Genomic DNA, 21,187 nt, shown 5'->3' on the forward strand with positions numbered 1-21,187 from the left:
TTTCATTGCACTTTTTTTCCTTTACAAAAAATCGCAAAGGTCTGGTAACACTAATCACCAACTCGCCGCAAAACGGTTGAGATTCAACAAACGCTCAAAAAGCGCTAACTACTAGCATAAAGGCTCGATATACCCACGGTTCAGCGACAACCCGAGGAAGGGAGAAGGAGAGAGAAGCACAAAACAAATATATAATTCACAACACTGAAGCGCCTCACTTTCCACTATGGGGTTCTCGTTCTCCAAACATTTTGGCGGCAAACACTTTGGAACCAGTGTGTATGTCGACAGACATGGCGTCCGACGTGGCGGCTTCCGGTTCTCCTTTGGCAAGTTCAGCTGCTTCAAATCCTGAAGCGAGTTGCGACTTTTAAAGCTTGAGGTTATCTGTACCGGAGTGTGGTGTTTACTGAAACTGTCTGGTAGTATTTTTGTTTGAAGTGAGATTAAGAGCGCGACGCACTCGTCTCCTCTGCGTCTCTCCTTTCTGTGTTGCTATTGACCAGCCGGATGAAATATGATGACAATAAATACTTGAGTATTCAAATCAAGCCTGCTTACACCAGTTTGCATCGTGCACTGTGAGGTTATGCAGGCCAAGGCTCTGTTGTTTGGATGTGTCAACTATTTACTATATTCAATGAAATGTGTGGTAGAACCGCCCACTAACCCAGTGCCATCAGTGCCATCAGTGCCATCAGTCCATATCCGGTTGAAACCACAAACATGTCCAGTAGACACGGATTTGACTGCCAGATCTATTATGTCTGATATTCGAGACACCCGGAGGCATCCAGGTGCTAAATAGCCCCATCAGCAGTTGCCTCTGGTGCCACCGTAATTATTGAGGCTTTCAGATGTTCCAAGTCTGGTGGATGTGGCCATATTGGACCATGCACCATGGGCGCTGAGCATCAGCACACCTGCAGCGCTGGCACCAGACATGCAGCAGCACTTGAGACCAGTTGACCTCTGGCAGACTGGACACGCACCCATTCAGTGTTGACCAGACCCACCAGCACCATTGAACCAGACTTGACAGGCCCAGCCAGGCCTCATCATTACAGTCACTCTCAAGCTAGCACCAGACCTCAACTTCGATTGAACATTGAGACTCCACCGGCGTTGGAACTTCTCAACATGAAGTCACAGTGCCGTCTCACCAAACTATGAGCCAGCGCAGTCAGAACCTGTCGCGTCGAACCTTCACTACTGTATTCTGTCCACTTGCCTGCAACTGCGTCAACTTGACTCTGCCATGCTTCGCATTGGGGAGCTTCCAGAACTACCGTCACAGTTGACACATTGACTTTCAGTCTTGCCACCATTCTCTTGGCTGTTTCTCCTTCGATTGACAGGTAAACGCTGTTCATCCCGGCCCTCTTCTGAGTGGCTTCATCTTCTCGGCACAGTCAACTGGTCCCTTGTCGTACTATGGCCGTCTTGTCCTTCACGCTAAGCGAAGAAGGCGTGTCTGCCTTTCGGGATGCCCTCATATGTCTCAATAAATTCAGCGATGATGTGTCTCTGGAAGCCCGCAAGGATTCGGTAAGGGACCCATGTTGTAGCAACGCATTTGTTGATAAAGTACCTTCCAAACTGCTCACATCTGCCTCCTTCATAGTTCGTCCTGACAACCTTGAACAACTCCAAGTCGGCGTATGCGAGCTTCAAATTCGCCACAACCAGATTCTTCTCCAAATACCAATTTATGCCCATCGGCCAATTTCGCGATAGATTCTATTGCACGCTATATATAAGGGTTTGTCTATATCCGGCCCCTTTCCGCCCTCCACTCGTCCATTGTTGTTTCCTCTGTCCCCTACTACCATCCACAGTTCGTCCGCCTGTCATGATCAGCGTGCTTTCGCTCGTCTTTGCTGTTCCTGTACTGTTCCTGTACTGACCATGAACTCAGTCGCTCATATCTCTGTTCCGCAGCCGTTCAAGCTCAGAAAGTCAACGGGATGCCGAGAAGCAGACTCTCGTAGACAGATGTGACATCATAGTCGAAGACGGAGAGGGCGTCAGAAGCCGATTCATCGCTCGTGTTGTGTTTCGGAATGGTCTTACATCCACCCATCGTCTACCTTTCGAGGTCGTTGTACCCGTCCACGCAAAGTTTAGTAGACAGGACGCTCCGCAGCATTGGACAATATCATCGCGGACTCTTCGTCAACTCATGGATCACTTTGGACCCGGCATCGAGTACTTAGACATTAACACCGACGGTGATCATGTGAACTTCACCTGTTTCAGCGAAAAGACAGTTAGTCAGGATGGTAAGATGGATGAACCCAGGTCGGCGTGAAGACAAAACCATCACTAACATCGAATCGAAGCTGTCTTAAAAAAACCGTTGCAGACCTCTATTGCCGTCGAAGCGGATGAGTTTGACGATATTGACGTTGAAGATAAGCTGCACATCGTCATTTCTGTCAAAGACTTCCGCGCCATCATCCAACACGCAGGAATTACTGGAAATGCCATCACTGCGAGATATTCACTCCCAGCAAAACCTATTCAACTATCATATTCTGGAGACGCCCTGGCCTGCGAATTTCTGGTCATGACCGTTGGGGAGCGTGGCAGCAATCCTGCCCAAAAGACGAAAAAGGGTCGCAAGGGAGCAACAGCTGGTGCAGGTCCACACTTGGAAGCCGCTTCTTGCAGGACAAGTGTTGCCCCAAATGAGACCGTCTCAAATTTGCAACCTCACACGACGTCGCAATCTATTTACCCAAGTGCAAAATCGGCCGTACCCAACCCAACGCCTCATCGTAGTGCTGCTAGAGCCAGCGCGTCACGAATCGGTGCCTTTGACCTACGGCCCTCTCAGAAACCCCCTGCCCCTACCATCCGCTCAGAAAGCTTGTTCGTCGACGACGACGGGTGGGAACCTGTGAGAGACGAGGAAGAGGATGTCGAACAGAATACCAGGCTGGAATGGGACCATAGTGCTGACCCGGTAAGTCTACTAATCTTGTCGCTCTGTTATCGAGCCAGCTCCCTGATCTGGAATAGAACCCATCCGCGATGCAGCTGAGTCGCATCGAAGAGCGGCATGCAGCCAGCTTAGGACGTCAGCAAGCGGCAGATGCCAACGCAGCCGCAGAATCAACATATTTGGAACCTACACAAAAGCTATCGGATGTCAAAGGCCTGGCCTTATTTCCTGACTAGAATCCTCTTCCTACCACGCCAATTCTCACCCAGACTGGGTCGAACGGGGGGGATTGTGATCCAATGGTTCTCGGCCTATACATATCCAGCTTGTAGCACACCCTGCGCCGATTCTAGTGATCTGAGAATCTGCAGGAATAAACTTTGATGATGCAATTACATTCCACCGGCCTTTGACATTGTTGTTTTCCACCCTGGGACCACAATTGCCGTGCTCACCCCAACCCCATGACAACACATCGCCATCTAGTGACAAAGCAACAACATGTTCACTACCAATTGCGATTTGCTTTATGCGAGGCAGATTCGGCGGTGGAAGTTGACCATGATCATCTCTACCCCAAGCCTGCAAAACCCCGTCCTCTTTCAGGATGTAAACAGCACCCCAACCAGCGGCAATATCTGTCCACGATGGCGCCACACTGGGACTCTTGGAGATAATCCCCCACTTGTCCGACCCCAATGCTTGCATTTTTCCACTCCCAGGCTCTCCGAAGAAACAGGTCGCTTCCTTGGTACAAACCGCGCGTGTAACTCCGAATCCGATGCCGTCTATCCTTCGAGGCTCGTAGACGACGCCGGCTGGTTCTCCCACTTGCGACTTCCTACAGTTGCCCCAGCCGTAGGCATCTCCGTTGTCGAGCACAGTAACAACATGTCCCATGCACGCTGCCAGGTCAACTATCTCGCATCCCGGCGGAGGGAAGTTTGGTAGCTTAGTAGCTGATGGAGTTCGGAGGATGAGTTCTCCAGAACCAAGCTCGCCCCTCATACCCATTCCAAAGCTAAAGATGCTAGTTCTTCTCCCAGTGCTATCTTTTGACACAACGAAAGAAGCCTCCCAAGTTGCTGCGATGAGAACAGGAGATCCAATCTGGTCTTCATGTCCATCACGAACAAGACGAACTGGCTGAAATGCAGAGGCGTTGGAGACGCTGTTAATGCCACAAGCTCCAGTAGACGGATCACCGCTCCAGTATAGATCGCCGGATTCGCACAAAATTAGTGTGTGGTTGCCACCGGCAGCGATCGCTGTTATTCTGGAGTTTGGAGGTTTAGGGTGAAATTGAACTGGCTTCGGAACGGATACATCCTCTTCATGTCCAATACCCAGCTGTCCTGATCCATTCGACCCAATGGCGAAGATGGCTTCCATTGCGGTTGCCGAACCGGAAGAAGATTGATTCGAATATTTTGACTCGGATTAGCACAATCCAGTTGGCTGGCCACCCTCACCACAAGTCAGCACCTCTACTGCACTGCGCTTGGGAATAAGCAGATCCAGAAAAGCAGCCTGGTATAACGAGACTCAGTGAGCCCAATTCTAGCTAATCCGTCAGTTTAGTTGTATGGCCTTTGCAAGTGTTAGGCAAGTCAATTCGGTCAGATAGCACCTAGGTACCTAAAAATGTTCGCCTCGCGGCACTTACCCTCGTGGCTAATATACTTCATCAATAAGTGAAGTGCCAACTTATGCTTTGCCTGGGATGAATGGGTCTCTACATCCCTGTTCGCACCTGGGTATGCTTACCTAAGAAGGTACCCACTTCAACTGATTGGAAACCTTTTAAGCTGCATTTTTTTTCTCATCCAACGCAAATTCTTTCCCATTCATCTTGCCAACCAAGCACAGCAGCAAGACCTGACTTGGTAACCTTGTGCTTCCAGGCTCGTCAGGCCAAGCACAAAATTTGAGTGAGGATGTGATCCATTGTATCTGCTTAATGCTTTCAATCAAAAGGCAGACACAATGGCCCTCACAGATATGAATCCCCCAGCTGGGATGGAGAACTTTGTCGTTGGCTTGATCGGCATGGGCGATATGGGCAAGATGTATGCCGAAAGACTGTCTGCAGCCGGATGGAGGTAAGTTCATTGGGGAATACAACCCTGTTTGCCCACATTGGAGGCCCTGTCCAACATACAATTGGCATCGGTACGTTTGAGTCTGAACTTTCACACTTTCCCACCACCCTCCCAGCTTCTATGATGACTAGAGCGCATTTGGCTCGAGCATTGTTCGAGGTTGCCCTTGTGCCGTTCCGGCTCTTGGTCTCAGCCTCGTGCTCTCAATGATGTAAACGCTTGCTACCTTAACAAACTTTTGTCTGAAGAAGCATCCATGGTTTTTCTGCAACTTCACATTCACACAAGCTTGCTTTCGAGGAACCATGCAGCTAACAACACTGCAAGATATAGGGACTAAAGGCAATTGTCTACAGAATCCTGGCGTGCGATAGAGAAGATAGATTCGATAGCCTCAGAGAACAATATGCTGGAAAAGTACGACCCATACTGCCTGTCCAAGTTGCTTTTCAGTTATAGTTCCATACTGAAGCTGGCTTCAGAATAATATAGAAATTTGCCGCAATGGCCACTATGTCTCACGGGCTAGCGACTACATCATATACAGCGTCGAAGCCGCCATCATTGACCGTGTGATCGCGCAATTTGGGCCTTGTACGCTTCCCCATGAATTACCAGAGCCCTTACCATCTAAAACCACATTTCTGACATCACCCGACGGTAGCGACAAAGATGGGTGCCATCGTAGGCGGACAGACCTCTTGCAAGTCGCCCGAAATTAGAGCATTTGAGGAATACTTGCCGCCAGATGTTCACATTGTATCGTGCCACTCGCTGCATGGTCCGGGCGTTGATACACATAATCAGCCTTTAGTTCTCATTCAACACCGTGCCCCGGATGAGGCTTTGCGGAAGGTAGAGACCGTACTTAGCTGCTTGCGATCAAAATTCGTTTACTTGACTGCTCAAGAGCATGATCGCATCACGGCAGATACGCAAGCCGTTACCCACGCGGCATTTTTGTCCATGGGAAAGGCTTGGCACGCAAACAGTCAGTTTCCTTGGGAGTTGAATCGTTATGTGGGTGGCATCGAGAATGTCAAGATCAATACCATGCTGCGAATCTACGGCCAGAAGTGGCACGTTTATGCAGGTCTAGCCATCCTGAATCCGGAGGCTAAAAAACAAGTGGCTCAGTACGCTGAGAGCGTGACTGCCTTGTATAAACTCATGCTCAAAGGGGACCTTGATGGGCTTCGAAACAGAGTTTATCATGCCAGGGACAAGGTGTTCGGCTCGGCATCGGATTGGGACGGTCGACCTTTGATTGAACCTTCGATTTTGTCGTCATTTTCACTCGGCAAGCCAACAGATGCCCCGCCGAGGCCGAACAATCATCTGAGCCTTCTAGGGATGGTAGACTGTTGGGCTGCTCTGGACATTGTTCCATATGACCATATGCTCTGTAGCACACCCCTTTTCCGACTCCGACTCGGCGTGACTGAACACTTATTCCGCAATACGTCACTGCTGGACGAAACATTACGAACGGCAGTGGAGGACAAGATGTATCGAAGCGATGATCTTGAGTTCACCTTTGCAGCACGAGGCTGGGCTGAGTGCGTTTCACTTGGCCACTTTGAGACATGGGAAAAAAGATTTGTAAGCACACAGGAGTTCTTCCAGCCGCGTTTTGCAGAGGCCAAGGTTGTCGGTGATCAGATGATGCGGAAAGTCCTGGAGAGCTATAAGGAAGATGAGAAATGAATGATTTTCTTTTTATTCTGGTGTGTGGCAAAGGTCTTGTGCCAACAAGGGTGACTTTGGCGAAGCAACCAAGTTATCAGAAGTATAGATGAAACTGTGCTGCTTAGAAGTATTACATGACCTTGACGCTCGTTCATCATATGCACGCTGTTTTTCTAAATGTGTTGTATTGAATTTTTGGACTCCTGGCTGCATGACTGTTCATATTGCCAATTGGAGCATTACGCTTCGATGATTGCGTCGGGAACCCCAAGGTGAAAACTCTCCTCCATTAGGGCAACACCCCGGCGAAGCTTCAGTGGCGACGGATAAACGCAGCTGGAAGCTGGCGACACAACCAGGGATTGCTGGTTCATTATGTGGGTGTGACTAGCTTCGGACTCATTCGCGCCTAGAACCGTAAATTCGTCACGAGAGTAGCTTTGGCAGGTAAGTGAATGCCGAGGCCATTTATCTCGTTTGTTTTTGGGACTTGGACACACCTTGAACAGAACGGCCGGCTTTTCTCTGTGTGTAGAATCAACGAGGATGCAGACGCGGAACGTGATTGCATGGGGTATGCAGTCAGGTTTCTACACCGGGGTGATCGCTTGAGTGAACCTCCATAGATGGAGTGGGAATAGGATAACGCCAGAAACGAGTCAATCCGATTGTTATCATGAATCGAGGAGGGCTTTAGACATTCGCCATGTGTTCCTTGGCAGTTTATTAAGATCTGACTTTCCAACAATTTGAAAAGCGTATTGCCAGAACTGAAAGAGCACTCTGAAGACGTGCCGCCCGGAAGTTGCTATATCAATGTCAACGAATTTCCTTTTTTCTTCTTCCATGTTTGATCTTTTCTTTCAAATAGTGATTCAGTGGAATAATTCCTCACCAACTGGCCGGCAGAATGCCCAAGATGACGCCAAATTTTGGCATTTATCACAGGGCGCTCTTTCCGCGTATGAAATCCGTAGCCAACAGCTGCTGTAGGCAACATTTCGCCGTTGGCGATGGCATTCAGGCTCAGGAAAGATCTCTCAGAGGCTGTTGGCCGACATCGCGAGCAAACTCGATAGCTACAAACACTCCCAGTGCCATGAGCAGCAGATGTTCTATGTGATTGTAACGCAATTGACTTCTCGCTGACTGGGTTGGTCGAATGAGCATGGGTGTCTTGTTCTTGCTCCTATGCAATTGCGATCTGTACCTGTATCGTTCCTGTTAGCCAATGGGATCTGCAGCGTGCACTTAAGAAGCTCTACTCGCCTTTGCTCTTTGTTCCAAAATTTGGGCTAGTTGAATCGGAGTATACTGATGAAGTTGTTTTCGAGATATCTCTCTGAGAAAACTCAAATTTTCTTGACGCGCACTGGCACTGCCCTTTCTTGGACCCAACTGTCCCGCTAGACTGGTACCCAGAGCATCGAACGTTTCCTTTCACATTAAAAAAACATTAGGTGATGTTGCCTACGCGGCAAAGTTCGTTCCATTGCTGGTGATGGGCGCATACCACTTCATTCACCAGCGCCTGCTGTTCAATCCTGTCCTCTTGATCTTGTGTGCATGCATACACCCAACCGCATGGACCCGGACAAGCGCAGAGTGAACATAGGGAGGCAGAGTCGTATAGCCTTGTCATGGCAGTATGAGTACATTGCGGTTGGAAGACGTTCCTTCGAGATGTGTACGGCACGCATCCGCCGGAAATGGAGCGTGAGTTCATAGTCCAGAAGATGATTAGTTGATAGCTGAAGCAAACACGAGACAGCCAAAGTCCGGAAGTAGATAAAGATCAAGGAACAAGAAATTACTCCATAACTCTCTGCCACAGAGGCTAGCTGTGACTGACCTGGACGCGTGAAGTCGACCAGACTTCAACAGTAGGGAAGAGCTTGACTTGTTGACACAGACAGATTTGGATGGATTTGTCTCGTGTCAATATGCTTGATGGGCACATGGTAACATTGACTGTTTTGATGGCCAGCTGGCGGTTGGCAGATGGCAGCTGTTCTGTCTCGTCCTCGACCAACATTGAATGGACCAGACATAATCCAAGCCCCGAAAGCCAACTGCCGTCTCGATGGTAATATATAGATAGAGCCGCCCGCTTACAAAAGAGGCAAAGGGAGTGACAAAAATCTGGCACCATTCACTCTTGTCTCATCTACGGCCTCTTTCTATCTGTCTTATTTTCTTCGCACCATTTCATGAATACTTGGCACGAACTTTGGGCTCTATTGGGGTTGCGACTTGTAATGATTGGCTCACTCCTAGCTGGTTGCTCTGGAGAAACAGCCTCGGGAGACCGGACCCATAGCTTGTTCCGGGGTCGGGGTTCACAACCAATGGCGCGTCACCTCACAAATACCCGACCCACCCACATTTATTCTTGCAGAATCGGCCAGCTTGCTCGTCTTGGCCTCGATGCATTGCTGTCGATGACGGGGAACAAGATGTGAAAGAAGTGAGTGCGCTCTAGAATAGCAGGTTTTGTGCCATTGGAGTCGAAACATGGAATGGTTGAATAGGACACAAGAAACCCAGCGTCGGTCGGAATTCAATGCAAGCAATCAACTGTCATAAACACCAATAAGTTGACAACAGTTTCATCGTCGGACGATTGGACAGAACACAATCAACGACGTCCCTCTGTCTTTCTGTCTTTTGCTCTCTCTCCTTCTCCCTCGGGCAGACACACATGTACCACTTGCACTTTCACTCAGCACACGGGACGTTGTGCTCGGTAGACCAGTCAGCCAATATCACTCTCTACCCAAGGTACTTACCTACGTAAATAAAGTACTCATGGCCTGATGTCTTGCTTGTTGAAGTGGTGTCTGAAATACTTGATTTGAGCTTTGCTGAGTGACGCCGCCCAAAATAGACCCACATCTGGAGGAGCAACAGCTTGGAAATTGGAAGCGCACTAGCTGCGCTACCTAGAGCACCTGCGGGTACCTTTATAGGTCAGGAACGTGCCAAGGTACTTCTTCGGGTCTGTCCTGTCTGGTCCCTCTGTCCCTTGGCTGGCGTGTTTTGTCCCGAGGTGTAAACAAATCAATTGGCCAACCCTCCTCAGACAGCCTCAACGGCTCCCACCCCCCTCTCCTCTGTGATTCTTTCTTTGGGTGCGACCTCGATTCATCCTGTTTCATCTTCGGATCGTTTATCCTTCACCCGTTCACATTTTGGATCACCAGCATTCCTCACGTCGCCTCACCCGAAGGACCCTTACTTTCCCACCTTCTTGCCTGAGCCGCCGCCTCGGTCCCATCGTCGTAAGGTGCATCGAACACAAGGCCACATCTTGTCATCGCTCTCGCGGAAGACATCATGTCAGTCAAGTTTGAACGGGATACCTTGCGGCAGACAACGCAGAATGCCGCTTCCAACGCACTGCCCCAGGGCCAGATTCCTGGCACCAGCGGCAAGCATCCTCTTGCTGAGAAGGTCGGCACGGCTCTAACGGGAGGCATACAGAATGCTGGTACTAAAGGCTATCTCGCTGTACGTGGTTTCAAGCTCCCTACATCTTGTGTGGAGGTCAATTGTCGCCTGAGTTGCAAAGCTGACCAAGTATTTTACTTCCTTCTGCGAAATATAGGCCTACATTAAGCAGCTCGAGTCGAATCCCCTCCGAACAAAGATGCTTACCGCTGGTTCTCTCGCTGGTGCCCAAGAGTTGATTGCCTCATGGCTCGCCAAGGACCGCAACAAGCATGGCCACTACTTCACCTCTCGTGTCCCCAAGATGGCAGCGTACGGCGCTCTTGTTAGCGCGCCTCTTGGCCATTTCCTCATTTGGCTCCTTCAAAAGGTCTTCCGTGGCCGAACCAGCCTAAAGGCCAAGATAATGCAAATTGTTGTCAGCAACCTGATTGTATGTACTCTCTCGGATACTTCTCCTCCTATCACAGGCTGGTCGGGCACCTACCTGTCTCCCTCTTAAACAAATGAGCATTCTCTCCAGCCCTGTTAAATTGCACTGCTAACATCGTTGGGTCTGTTCCCCGTTTTCAGATTGCGCCTATTCAAAACAGCGTTTACTTGGTCGCCATGGCTCTGATCGCTGGCGCCCGCACCTATCACCAAGTTCGCGCAACGGTCAAGGTCGGCTTCTGGAGAGTCATGCGCGTCTCTTGGATCACATCCCCCATCTGCCTTGCCTTTGCTCAGAAGTTCTTGCCCGATCAGCTTTGGGTGCCATTCTTCAATATTGTCTCCTTCATCATTGGGACCTACATCAACACCGTGACCAAGAAGAAGCGTCTTGCTGCTCTTCGCAAGAAGCACTTCGGTGATGGTCGACCTAGTGCGAGCATGGGCCGCCCCGACGACTACCCTCCTATGGGCCCCAACCCTCCTTACTAGACCTGGGGCATAGAGCACGACCCGCGATATGGCGATGTTTGGAGTAGACTTGAGATGGATGCACATATTGATATGTGAAAAGTGAGGGAAGACAGCTGCCACACGTACAGGGAGACATGCGAGAGGACAAAGAATCTGATTAGAAGGGCCTTACCGGAGTGGAGACTTTTACTTGCCTTGGTTGCATCACAACTCATCCGGGGAACCATTTATGATTTCGCGGAATCTGGGATGCACCTTACGGACGATATCTTATATGAGAATGGTGGAGAACGGATAGATAATGAATCCTTGGGCATGCGATGTTTGTACACAAATTTGGTTCTGCTGTTGTGTTTTTGGATGGATTTTCTTTTTGGGGGCTTGGATTTGGTTACTGTACTCGTTTCTATGTTTATATCTTGTCGTTTTGACGTAGATAGGTCTATGGAGAAGTGGTCGTACATTATACGTATTTCGGGACCCCCCGCCGTGCTCATTGTCGAACTGAGACGCGTCTTTGGCCATCCCCTACCTAAACCACGCACACAGAGGGAGACTCCTGCAGTGATGTTTTGCACCTCACTGGATAGTAGATCTCGACTTCTTCACACGGGCTGCCGGTCATGCAGATCTGTTATGGTGCTTCTTATGCTGCAGCCTGTCCAAAGAATCGCATTCTGCAGCTTGAACCGCAGCATCGTCAACGTGTGAAGAAGTCAGCCAAAAAGCCTCCTGTGCAGCCCCAAACAAGCCATTTGTTTGATTGAAATCGTCCACATGTTCCTTGCTACAGCAACTCAGTCGGCCGCGAGTGGGATCGCGTCATCCGTATTGACCATGAATGTTGGGCTCCAATACTCCCACTCACCCCCAGTCTGCTTGTCAACCCACAGCATGCCTTCAGCGACCAGATCGTCAATGACAGTACGACATCGTGCTTGTTCCCAGCCCAGGTTGTCCCGAAGCATGCTGATACTCACGCAACCCAAAACTTGAGCAGCTTCGACAGCGGCAACTTGGTCATTGCTCAGCTCCCTGGGAACGCTCCGAATGTACTCCTTTCGTCCAACACGGACAATGCCGTAGCTTCCACCTAGAGGCTTCAAAGTCTCAACAGCACGCCGAACATCATCTTCAGAAATGTCACCGCTGTCGCTAGAGACATCCGCCCGGCTTTGTGACAGCCGCTCTCGCACCTCACGCAGGCCGATGAGTCCCCCGTTTTCACCTCTTGTCGCGCTGCACACCTCCACAATGCGAACAGCCAGCTCGAAATAGAAATCGTTGACGGATTTCCCTAATAGCTGTGCCCAAATGGAACCGCCCGAGCTGCCACCGCCACTACTGTTGCTGCTGGCGAGGGGATCTACACCAATGGCGCTGCACATGCGCGCAAACTGGGCTCGGAACGATGGATCTGAGCGAATATCCTTGGCATGCGTCTGTGAAAACTGCTGGAGAAGAGATCGAAATACAGCCAGCTGCGTCTCAAGAGCTTGTGCGTTGTTCGCTCTCAGAGATGAACCGTGTGACGCATAATGTGCTGACGTTAATCTTGACCTGTCAAAAGCGCCAATACCAACGCCCTTTCGTGACATTCTAATAACGTCGTAAATAGTCGCAGTGTAAGTTTGCCTTGACACAGTTTCGGTATATTGATCGGATCTTGGCTTTTCTATACAGTATTTGGGAAGGGAGGTGTATTGGGATGAGGAGTGTGGTCAAAGCAAGCGAAGACAGAGTGACACCGATGATGTGACTTGACACTCAAACACCATGTGGTGGGGCAAGGCATGGTTGGCACCCAGAGGCTTGACCAACATCTCATCAACCATTCTATGAACAACCAGACTACTCTGAGCATTAGCGCTGTGGTCTTGGGCGCGATAAATTAGACACTCCTCTGTTTTAACCACTAGTATGGCAACTATTTAAATGCATGAAAAGTGGCGGTGATCTCTTAAGTACTTGTCTAGATATGTACATGTTGCCGTTGAAACGCTAGGTGCCAGTCCGATGCACCGACTGTTCATCTCCTCGTTGTCCCAGTCCATGTGTCGACTTGGCTAAGTGACTGCCTCTTGTCTACCATCTGCAGGTATAGTCTATTCCGGCGTCGTCAAAATTCATAGCCCAAAATTCAAAGCATGTCCTCCGAATTCATTTAGCCCACTCCATGGAGATTCCTCCTCCAGTCTGTCGCCATACCATAAATGCCTATTCATGTGTGATTTGGTATACTCTCCGGCTCCTACTGCGTCTGGCATTGAGCTTGACCTTCGTCTACATCTTCATCTTCCCACTCACTTGCGAACCGAGGATCTCCGGAGTTTTCGCCCATCTGTCGTCCGTGTCAGCGGTGTCTCCAAAAAAGTAACAATGACGAGCCAGAAAATGCCATACCTTTTCAATGTCGGCCCCATCTTCATACTCAAGTTCATCAACAACCTCAGCCTCGATCGGCGCTGGCGGTGGTGGTAGCATTTTTTGCAGAGCTTCGTAAGAAGCATTGCCGTCGAGCCAGCCGTCATCAGGGAATTCCACGGTTACGAGAAGATAAAGATCGCCCTTTACGTCGCCACGCTTCATGGGCATGCCTTCACCGGGAATCTTTAGGCAATCACCTGGCCGCAGAATTTTGCCTCGCGGCCGTTCAAGATGGATTCCTCGGCCGTCAAGGTGCTTGAGCACAACTCGAGAGAAACCCGTCAAGGCTTCTGCCAAAGTAACCGTTAGCTCGGCCGATAGGTCGTTACCCAATCGTGAGAAGGTGTCGTGGTGTTCCTCTACTAGAGTAAACACAATATCGCCAGGTATTTGGTCGGGGTATTGGTCTGCTTCGCCCTCCAGAACAATTCTCTCGCCTTGCATTGAACCTCGTGGAATGTATATCTCCAAAACCTTCTTTTCTTGCGTCGTTCTCTTGCCCTTGCACTTTTTGCATCGATCCTTCTCTTTGTATACCTGACCAGCTCCTTGGCAATGGTCACACAGAACTGTTTCCCTTCTCATCATGCCGGGACCAATTTGTCGAATTGCTTCAACCATGCCATTGCCCTTGCAGCGCTCGCAAGTGCTTGACTTGGCCTTTTCTTTACCCCCAGACCCCTTGCACTGGCCACAAACAACCTGCTTATTAGCTGCGAATTTCACAGTCTTGCCTTTGTAGAGTTCTTCGAGCGTAACTTTGTATTCTTGCTCTTCGTCGGGTCCTCTGCGTGGCCGCTTCGGGCCTCCGGGGCCACCAGGGCCACCCATATTGAAGCCAAACATTTGTGAAAGAATGTCGTTGAGGTCTACTTCCGGTCCGCCTGGGCCACCTCCACGGGACGGATCAAAGGCTGCCATGCCGTGGGCATCGTAAAGGTGTCGCTTCTGCTCGTCACTGAGAATTTCGTATGCCTGTGTAATTTCTTTGAACTTGATTTCTGATTCCTCACGTTGCTCTAGCGGAACTTTGTCGGGATGGTATTTAAGGGCGGCCTATATATATGTTACTATCAGATAGCAAATGCTTTAAAGGGAGTAGTTGCTTGCCATACCTGGCGATACGCCTTCTTTATTTGGGCTTCAGTCGCATCTTTATCGATCGAGAGAAGGCCTGGGATGGTTGTTAGAGCCTAGGTTGGCTGTATGAAAGCATGAGTATCCGGGTACCGTAAAGATCAATCTCCTCTTCAGCCATGGCTCCAGACATTTTCGGAGCGGATTATGACTTGGTTGCTGGTGACAGAATAAGCCTGCTGGCCAGAGAAACAATTTTGATGTGGACCAGGCAGGCAGTTCAGAAAATCTTTTGGGAAGGCGCGGGGTCATACCGGGCTAACCAGCCGCCTGGGCTGATAAGCTAGCCATATAATGGGGTCTGGTCTGGTGCTGCGCATGCGACTTTCCCATTTACTGCATGCAATTGGTACTCCGGGTTTGAAATTTTAGGTCAAGACGCCGAAGGCATTGAGCGCATCGGCCCGATGTAGCTGTTTGCTAAAGTATGGGTTTGAGGCAGCGGATATATATGCTGGGTCGGTTGCTAACTGCACAAAGCAACTCTCGCTATTGTTGATGATGTCAATGCGCACAATACCTAATCTTGGGCCATCTGGAGGGCCTGCTTTGCATGACAAACTATAGGTACCTACGGAGTACATAGGTGGGTAGTTGCCATTCGTCAAACAGAGGCCCGTGATATTCCAACTTTGAGTACAACAGACAGACCCAAGTCCTCTGTGGCACGACAGAGTTATTGACATCTAGATTCCAAAGTCTAAGTTCAGTTGGTGCCAGCTGTTCTACAGAGTACGTACTCCGTACTTTCCTGGTACCTGGCACAGGCACCTGAGATGGACATCCGGAATCTTATCGCGATAACGCCACTGGTCCACCTTCATCTTGAACGTTGAGCTATTCCCTCTACCGGACCTCAAGAGTAGTGTACCGCCACATGTGGCGCAGGCGCATTGAGTAAATCAGCTTCAAAATGTCTTCAGTTGACCACCTCACCAAGTCAACATCCAGAGAGCACAAGGGTTGTGTCTCGCTCTCTCGGACCATCCATCCACTCATAGATAATGTCTCTATCTATGAGAACGTTACGAGTGAAAACATCACTCGCTGGTTCAAGATGTAGCCCGTCGACCCTACGACTGTCCATTTGCATCAACCAATTCAACCTGGAACGCACAACACCACCCCTGACAAAGCGCAATTTTAGCCAAACAACTCATGCGGATTTGGAAGAAAATGATGCCGGCGATGTGAGGGTACAGTCCAGAAATTCAGGAACATTCAATCCTGCATCTGGGTTGAATGCCCTGAGGAGTAGAAACAAGCTACTGAAAGAAACTTCCAAGACGGCTGGCCAAAAGTCTCATCGCACCATTCTGGGCCAAAGTCCTGACATACCAATTCGGGCCCGGTTCGCACCATCTCCGACGGGGTATCTGCACCTGGGATCCCTTAGAACGGCTTTATTTAATAGTCTAGCTGCGAAGGCGTCAAATGGCGGTGCCTTTATTTTGCGTGTTGAAGACACAGACCAGGTAGGTATATTGTTAATTCGTGACAAATTTCCAGCTGGATTGCAGGACTCACATTTATTCCAGAGTCGCTTAGTCCACGATGCAGAAGAACGGTTGATTAGAGATCTCAAGTGGGCAGGGCTATCATGGGATGAAGGCCCGGATTGCGGCGGCAAGTATGGGCCATATAAGCAGGTGAGAGAATATTACCATACGGAAGTACGTCGCCAAATGCGTCAAAATCTAACCATCAAAAATTAAGTCTGAAAGGCTATCCATTTACAAGGACCATGCCCAAACCTTGCTTGACCGTGGACATGCCTACCGCTGCTTCTGTAGCGCTGAACAGCTAGAGTTGCAAAAACGACAATCGCACAAAGCTGGAGAGCACACTGGTTATCCTGGAACATGCCGCTCCATTGACCCCTCCGAGTCCAACAGACGAGCTCATGACGGAGAATCCCACGTGGTGCGTCTGAAAGGCGATGCTTTCGGCAAGCCCAAGTTCCGTGACGCCATCTACGGCATGTTTCAGAAAAAGGATGCAGAAGAAGACTTTGTGCTATTGAAATCCGACGGCTTTCCAACTTACCACCTTGCAAATGTCATTGATGATCATTTGATGGAAATAACGCACGTCATTCGGGGAGAAGTGAGTACTTTCTTCGAACTCTGTTCACAGCATGTCCAAAAAGATATCTAATCACCCCATAGGAATGGTTGATATCAACACCGAAGCACCTGGCGCTCTATCAGGCGTTTGGTTGGCAGCCTCCCACTTTCGCTCATCTCGGTCTTCTCGTCAACGTAGACGGCAGCAAACTGAGCAAGCGCAATGACAGTGTGAACCTAGCTACATATCAGGACAAAGGCGTTTTTCCAATGGCGTTGTTGTCGTGGCTGGCTAACTTGGGCTCCTCATTTAAATCTAACACAAGGCCGCCTCGAACAATCTCGGATATCGCCGATGCAGTATGATAATTGTCATTTTCTTGTGCTAATCGTACGCTAACTGGAATAAACAGCTGACTTTCAAATTTACTCGTGGTGGCATAAAGCTGAACCTTGAGAAGCTGGACTACTTCGACGGCAAATATCGTGATGCGATATTGTGGGACCCTAAACCCGAGCTCTCAGAAAATGAATCCGCCCTCATTAACAGCTATGTCACTACACCCATGCTGCAGGAGATCGAGTCTGCTGCAAAAGGAGAAAAGTCTTCAGAATTGCTCCCAGAGTCTTGGCGTGGAAAATTAAATCTCGTGCCTGCCCTGGCTAACGAGGAGACTAAGGCTACGTATGTTCACAACATAATTGCAACAAAACGAGGAGACTTCCTGTCAGCCAAAGCTCTTATACAGCAACATCCGTATCTACTCTGGAGAGTTCCAGAGACCGTGTATAAACAGTCTCTCGCGTCATATAATCCGGATGGACGGGTCCTCTTGGCTCTCGGCGCGGCCATTGAAGACGAAAAACTGTGGCATGCACAGGGAAACGAAGTGATGGATGCTATTTGGACAAGCCTCCAGGATCATGGCATTGATAAACTCGTCGTGTATGACACCCTGCGGCTGGTCGGTGCCGGGTGCCACGACGTTGTCTCCCAGAGCAGCTCCCGAATGTTCATGCTCTTAGGGAGAGAAGAGTGGCGATTCAGACTCGGCCGTGTCAAGAGTATTATGAACACGGTCTCTTCACAGGTGGTCTAGTTGGACGGTGTCAAGAATGCCGTTGTAAAATATAGTGTTGATATGAACCTTTTTGGACCAATTGTAAGATACGATGGGATGTCTATATATCACATTTGTATAGCATAGCGGGTATTTTTTGCAAATTTATAGTAATAATGCGCTCTATTGTTCGGATCAACAATCCAAGTTATGCACCGCAACTTGTAGGCTAGGAACTTGCCCTGCTGAGAGCAGGGACGTAAATGTTTTAATTCAAGCAAGAACCGACGGGCCGATGGGAAAAGAAATGGCGATGGCAGAACCTCCTCCCCCATCCCGCACGCATGTCCAAATTTTGGTTTCTAGCGACGACCTGCACACCTGAGGACATAGGGTGTAGCACAGCGCATGGGAACAGGTTTATTTCACCACAATAGCATTGCATGAGATGGAGGTAGGTAAGTTACGTTTAACAGTTTAAAGAAGTCACCTAGAAGCCATGGGACACACCGAAGCACCCTAATTCTCTACAAAGTCAAGTGTTCACATTTGCGAATGAAAAGCTATTGTAGAAGTAGTTCAGACCATTAATTCGTGATTATGCTGATAATGCGTTCGGTCCACTGAGTATGCTTCATTAAAATTCCGGGGTATAGTTCTAAAGTTCGAATATCCAAACCTGGAGTTATGTTAGTAAGTGACCATGATGAAACCTTCGGACACGAGACAAGCGTGAATCAGTTCTCAAGCCGTTGCCGATGAGCAGATCTCAGGGAAAGGTCGAGAGAAAATACTGACCTCCATTTTCGCAACATCTTGCCTCTGCCTCTTAGCCATGTTAGTTGAAGTTTGAATTGCCATTTCTAGGTCATCCTGGTCCCCAATAGTGATCATGTCTCCTTCAGGCATATCCTCATCCTTGATTTTGATCTTGAAACGACGCCTCATCCCGAATTTTTCTTTTATTCTGTCCACAAAGTCTGGAAATTCAATAGCCGTTCCGACCATGATAAACCTCACGTCATCGGCATGGGCCTTGACTCGAATCTTGCGAATCTCTGGTCGACGAGACGGAGCACGGGACCCTGACCGAGACCCTTGCCCCCTGCGATTATTTGACACCATTTCAAACTCTGCCCCGTCAAATGAGCCATCGTCATAATCTGACCCGTCTTCGTCATCAATATATCGAGGCTGTTGTCTCGAGCGCGCCGAGGGACGACTGTCTCTTGATACGGAGCCACCTCCACCACCTTGGTACATGTCATACAGGTCAGCTGGGTCGGCTTCGTCCTCCTCCTCAATTGGCCGTGTGGGACGCCGTTGCATTGGCGGAGGGTCCCTTCTGGAGAAGCCGCGAGAGGGCGCTGACGATGTTGCTGAACGAGTGGCACGAATATCTTCAGGCGACATCGCTTTGTCATACCTCCGGCTCGACTCCTGAGTCTGAATGGTGAGCCTCGCGGGCATTGGTCTCGAGCCGTTCCGGACAGAGCCACCTCGGCTGGGCCGATCGTTTTCAGGGGGAGGCGTAGGCGGGAACACATTCCGACTAGTTGGGGGTTCCGATTGCTGCCGTCGTGATTGAATGCCCGGTTTGACCAAATTTGTTGCAGCAAAAGAGATGTTATCCGCTGGCCGATCATCTTTCACTTCGCCCTTTCCAGCCTATGCTGTGTTAGGTTTGGTAGACATCACAGACCAAATGGGGCCAGAAACTCACATTCTTGATTTCCGAACCTGCAAACCCAGTGAAAGCATTTGATCGGTCTGATGCGGCAACGAGTCTGGCTTTGCCAAGATAGTCCTTGGTCTTTAGGTTCCGAACCTTGGCGTCATTTGGCCGGTAAACAACACCAACGGGAATGGAGAAAACGGTGTAACCCTTCAGCGCTTATTGTCAGGCATGTCCAAAATTCGGGCACGGGACGCTCAATGAATCTTACCTCAGCCTCTTCACGTATTGCCTCATCGATAACATTGTGGTCTTCGACTACCTTTTCCTTCACTGCATATGACAAGTCCTGCATTCCGGCATCCCTTTGTTGCAGGTATATGTAACACAGGCCCCTATTGAAGAGCACTTCGCAGGAGTAGAGCTTAAACAAGAGGCCTAATTGAGCGTAATCAATCATCGTGTTGCCCCGGAGATAGAGTAATGTGTCGTTGAAATTTGCCAGCGCCTCCTCGAAGTCACCGAGTAAGAAGTTAGACACGCCCTGCTGGAAGTATGCGACTGCGAGGTACTGGTCAAGACGGATAGCCCTCTGGTAGCATTCAACCTGCACAATAGACATCATTAGCCGTGATCTGGGTCATAACATCGTCCAACACCAAAGTTCCCGGCGACTGACTAGTAGACAGATTTGCTGGGAAGTAAAACGGGCTAACTCACGGCTTTTTCGTGTTCACCTAATGTAGCATGAATCACACCCATGTTAAAGAGAATTTTGCTCGTGTCGCTTATCTTATTGAACTCGCCGAGGGCGTCATCAAATTCATTGTTATCATAACGACCAAGGGCTGCCACCCATGTTTCGATTTCCTATGCCACTCCCTTGATTAGCACGTAGCTCGTATTACATTTCCGGCTTACTGGGTTTACCCACGAGTTTCAATGACATGATGAGTTCTCAAGGTCCCAGAGACTCGCCAGCGGTCAATGAGATTGAATCTGCCGGCCAATAAACCAACTCGTTGAGCCTAAATCAGCGAGATTGTTTCCTCCAAAAACAGGACGAAAGTTTTTTCAGGCTGACAAGTCGTCAACGGCGGCCGCGGGTTCGCCGTATCGAATACAGTCTGCGGCGGTATGTGGGATGATAATATGTGCACGCGGCGCGGGCAGATATTGTGGAGGAGGTCGTGACTATGTAAATCGGGATCGGGTTAGAGTGCACTCCGCCTTTCCCCTTTCTCAAATTATGAAGTTTGCGGCCCGGGATGTTGGAAGGCAAGAGAAGCCCGTTATAGGGCCAGTGAAGCCGGTACCGTGGTAGCAAATGAATAGGGAGAGCCCGCCTGCGGTGCCAACGAGTTCACAGGATTGCGTGACAAGAAAGGAGGCCAGGACCAAGAAGCAAGTCTAGCCCTCTTCGTTGGCAGAAGACGATGTTCTCGGCTTGGGGCCTGTGATAACTTCCTGGGCTAGCTGACCCGCATCTGGCGCGAAAATTGATAAATGTGGCAGAGGAGGAGTGAATGGCGGGGTTGTGAGCAGTAAACGGCAGATGGCAGACCTGGTCGACTCGTTGTTGCTACAGATATTCCAGGAAAGCGCCTCCAGGGCGAAGCAAGTGACTCTGTGAGCTTTGGCCTGCGTGCCGGGATTCGAATTGGACTTTTGTCGTGAAATGTCGACCCTGTCGTGGAGGTGAAGATTGGTTGATGTCTATTTTGGTC

The 21,187-nt window shown here is 49.6% G+C and overlaps 7 protein-coding genes across 7 annotated transcripts; 4 read left to right on the top strand and 3 right to left on the bottom strand.

The window, feature by feature from the left end:
- Positions 1-1,434: 1,434 nt before the first annotated feature.
- VFPPC_14367 (DNA repair protein Rad9) lies at positions 1,435-3,183 on the top strand (the record flags this gene model as incomplete). The annotated part of the gene is made up of 5 exons (XM_018292136.1): positions 1,435-1,548; positions 1,625-1,762; positions 1,919-2,282; positions 2,343-2,968; positions 3,025-3,183. 5 exons carry the CDS (start codon positions 1,435-1,437, stop codon positions 3,181-3,183), a joined length of 1,401 nt encoding a protein of 466 aa, XP_018143788.1.
- Positions 3,184-3,208: 25 nt separating this feature from the next.
- Positions 3,209-4,339, bottom strand: VFPPC_14368 (Regulator of chromosome condensation, RCC1; the record flags this gene model as incomplete). Its single annotated transcript, XM_018292137.1, has 1 exon — positions 3,209-4,339. One exon carries the CDS (start codon positions 4,337-4,339, stop codon positions 3,209-3,211), a length of 1,131 nt encoding a protein of 376 aa, XP_018143789.1.
- Positions 4,340-4,933: 594 nt separating this feature from the next.
- On the top strand, positions 4,934-6,756 carry VFPPC_08224 (prephenate dehydrogenase; the record flags this gene model as incomplete). Its single annotated transcript, XM_018286969.1, has 4 exons — positions 4,934-5,049; positions 5,406-5,466; positions 5,532-5,643; positions 5,714-6,756. The coding sequence occupies 4 exons, from the start codon at positions 4,934-4,936 to the stop codon at positions 6,754-6,756; spliced, it is 1,332 nt and encodes a 443-aa protein (XP_018143790.1).
- A 3,318-nt stretch (positions 6,757-10,074) lies between these two features.
- VFPPC_08227 (MPV17 / PMP22 family domain-containing protein) lies at positions 10,075-11,112 on the top strand (the record flags this gene model as incomplete). Its single annotated transcript, XM_018286971.1, has 3 exons — positions 10,075-10,248; positions 10,346-10,621; positions 10,762-11,112. 3 exons carry the CDS (start codon positions 10,075-10,077, stop codon positions 11,110-11,112), a joined length of 801 nt encoding a protein of 266 aa, XP_018143792.1.
- Positions 11,113-13,345: 2,233 nt separating this feature from the next.
- On the bottom strand, positions 13,346-14,791 carry VFPPC_08228 (chaperone protein dnaJ 2; the record flags this gene model as incomplete). Its single annotated transcript, XM_018286972.1, has 4 exons — positions 13,346-13,435; positions 13,498-14,577; positions 14,637-14,695; positions 14,752-14,791. The coding sequence occupies 4 exons, from the start codon at positions 14,789-14,791 to the stop codon at positions 13,346-13,348; spliced, it is 1,269 nt and encodes a 422-aa protein (XP_018143793.1).
- Positions 14,792-15,662: 871 nt separating this feature from the next.
- On the top strand, positions 15,663-17,824 carry VFPPC_08229 (glutamyl-tRNA synthetase; the record flags this gene model as incomplete). Its single annotated transcript, XM_018286973.1, has 5 exons — positions 15,663-16,133; positions 16,197-16,307; positions 16,375-16,764; positions 16,827-17,084; positions 17,138-17,824. 5 exons carry the CDS (start codon positions 15,663-15,665, stop codon positions 17,822-17,824), a joined length of 1,917 nt encoding a protein of 638 aa, XP_018143794.1.
- Positions 17,825-18,372: 548 nt separating this feature from the next.
- On the bottom strand, positions 18,373-20,409 carry VFPPC_08230 (NADPH oxidase regulator NoxR; the record flags this gene model as incomplete). The annotated part of the gene is made up of 6 exons (XM_018286974.1): positions 18,373-18,464; positions 18,580-19,453; positions 19,509-19,670; positions 19,732-20,067; positions 20,181-20,330; positions 20,395-20,409. The coding sequence occupies 6 exons, from the start codon at positions 20,407-20,409 to the stop codon at positions 18,373-18,375; spliced, it is 1,629 nt and encodes a 542-aa protein (XP_018143795.1).
- Positions 20,410-21,187: the final 778 nt, after the last annotated feature.

Source organism: Pochonia chlamydosporia, chromosome 4, assembly GCF_001653235.2.
Source record: "Pochonia chlamydosporia 170 chromosome 4, whole genome shotgun sequence".
Classification (NCBI taxonomy): Eukaryota; Fungi; Ascomycota; class Sordariomycetes; order Hypocreales; family Clavicipitaceae; genus Pochonia; species Pochonia chlamydosporia.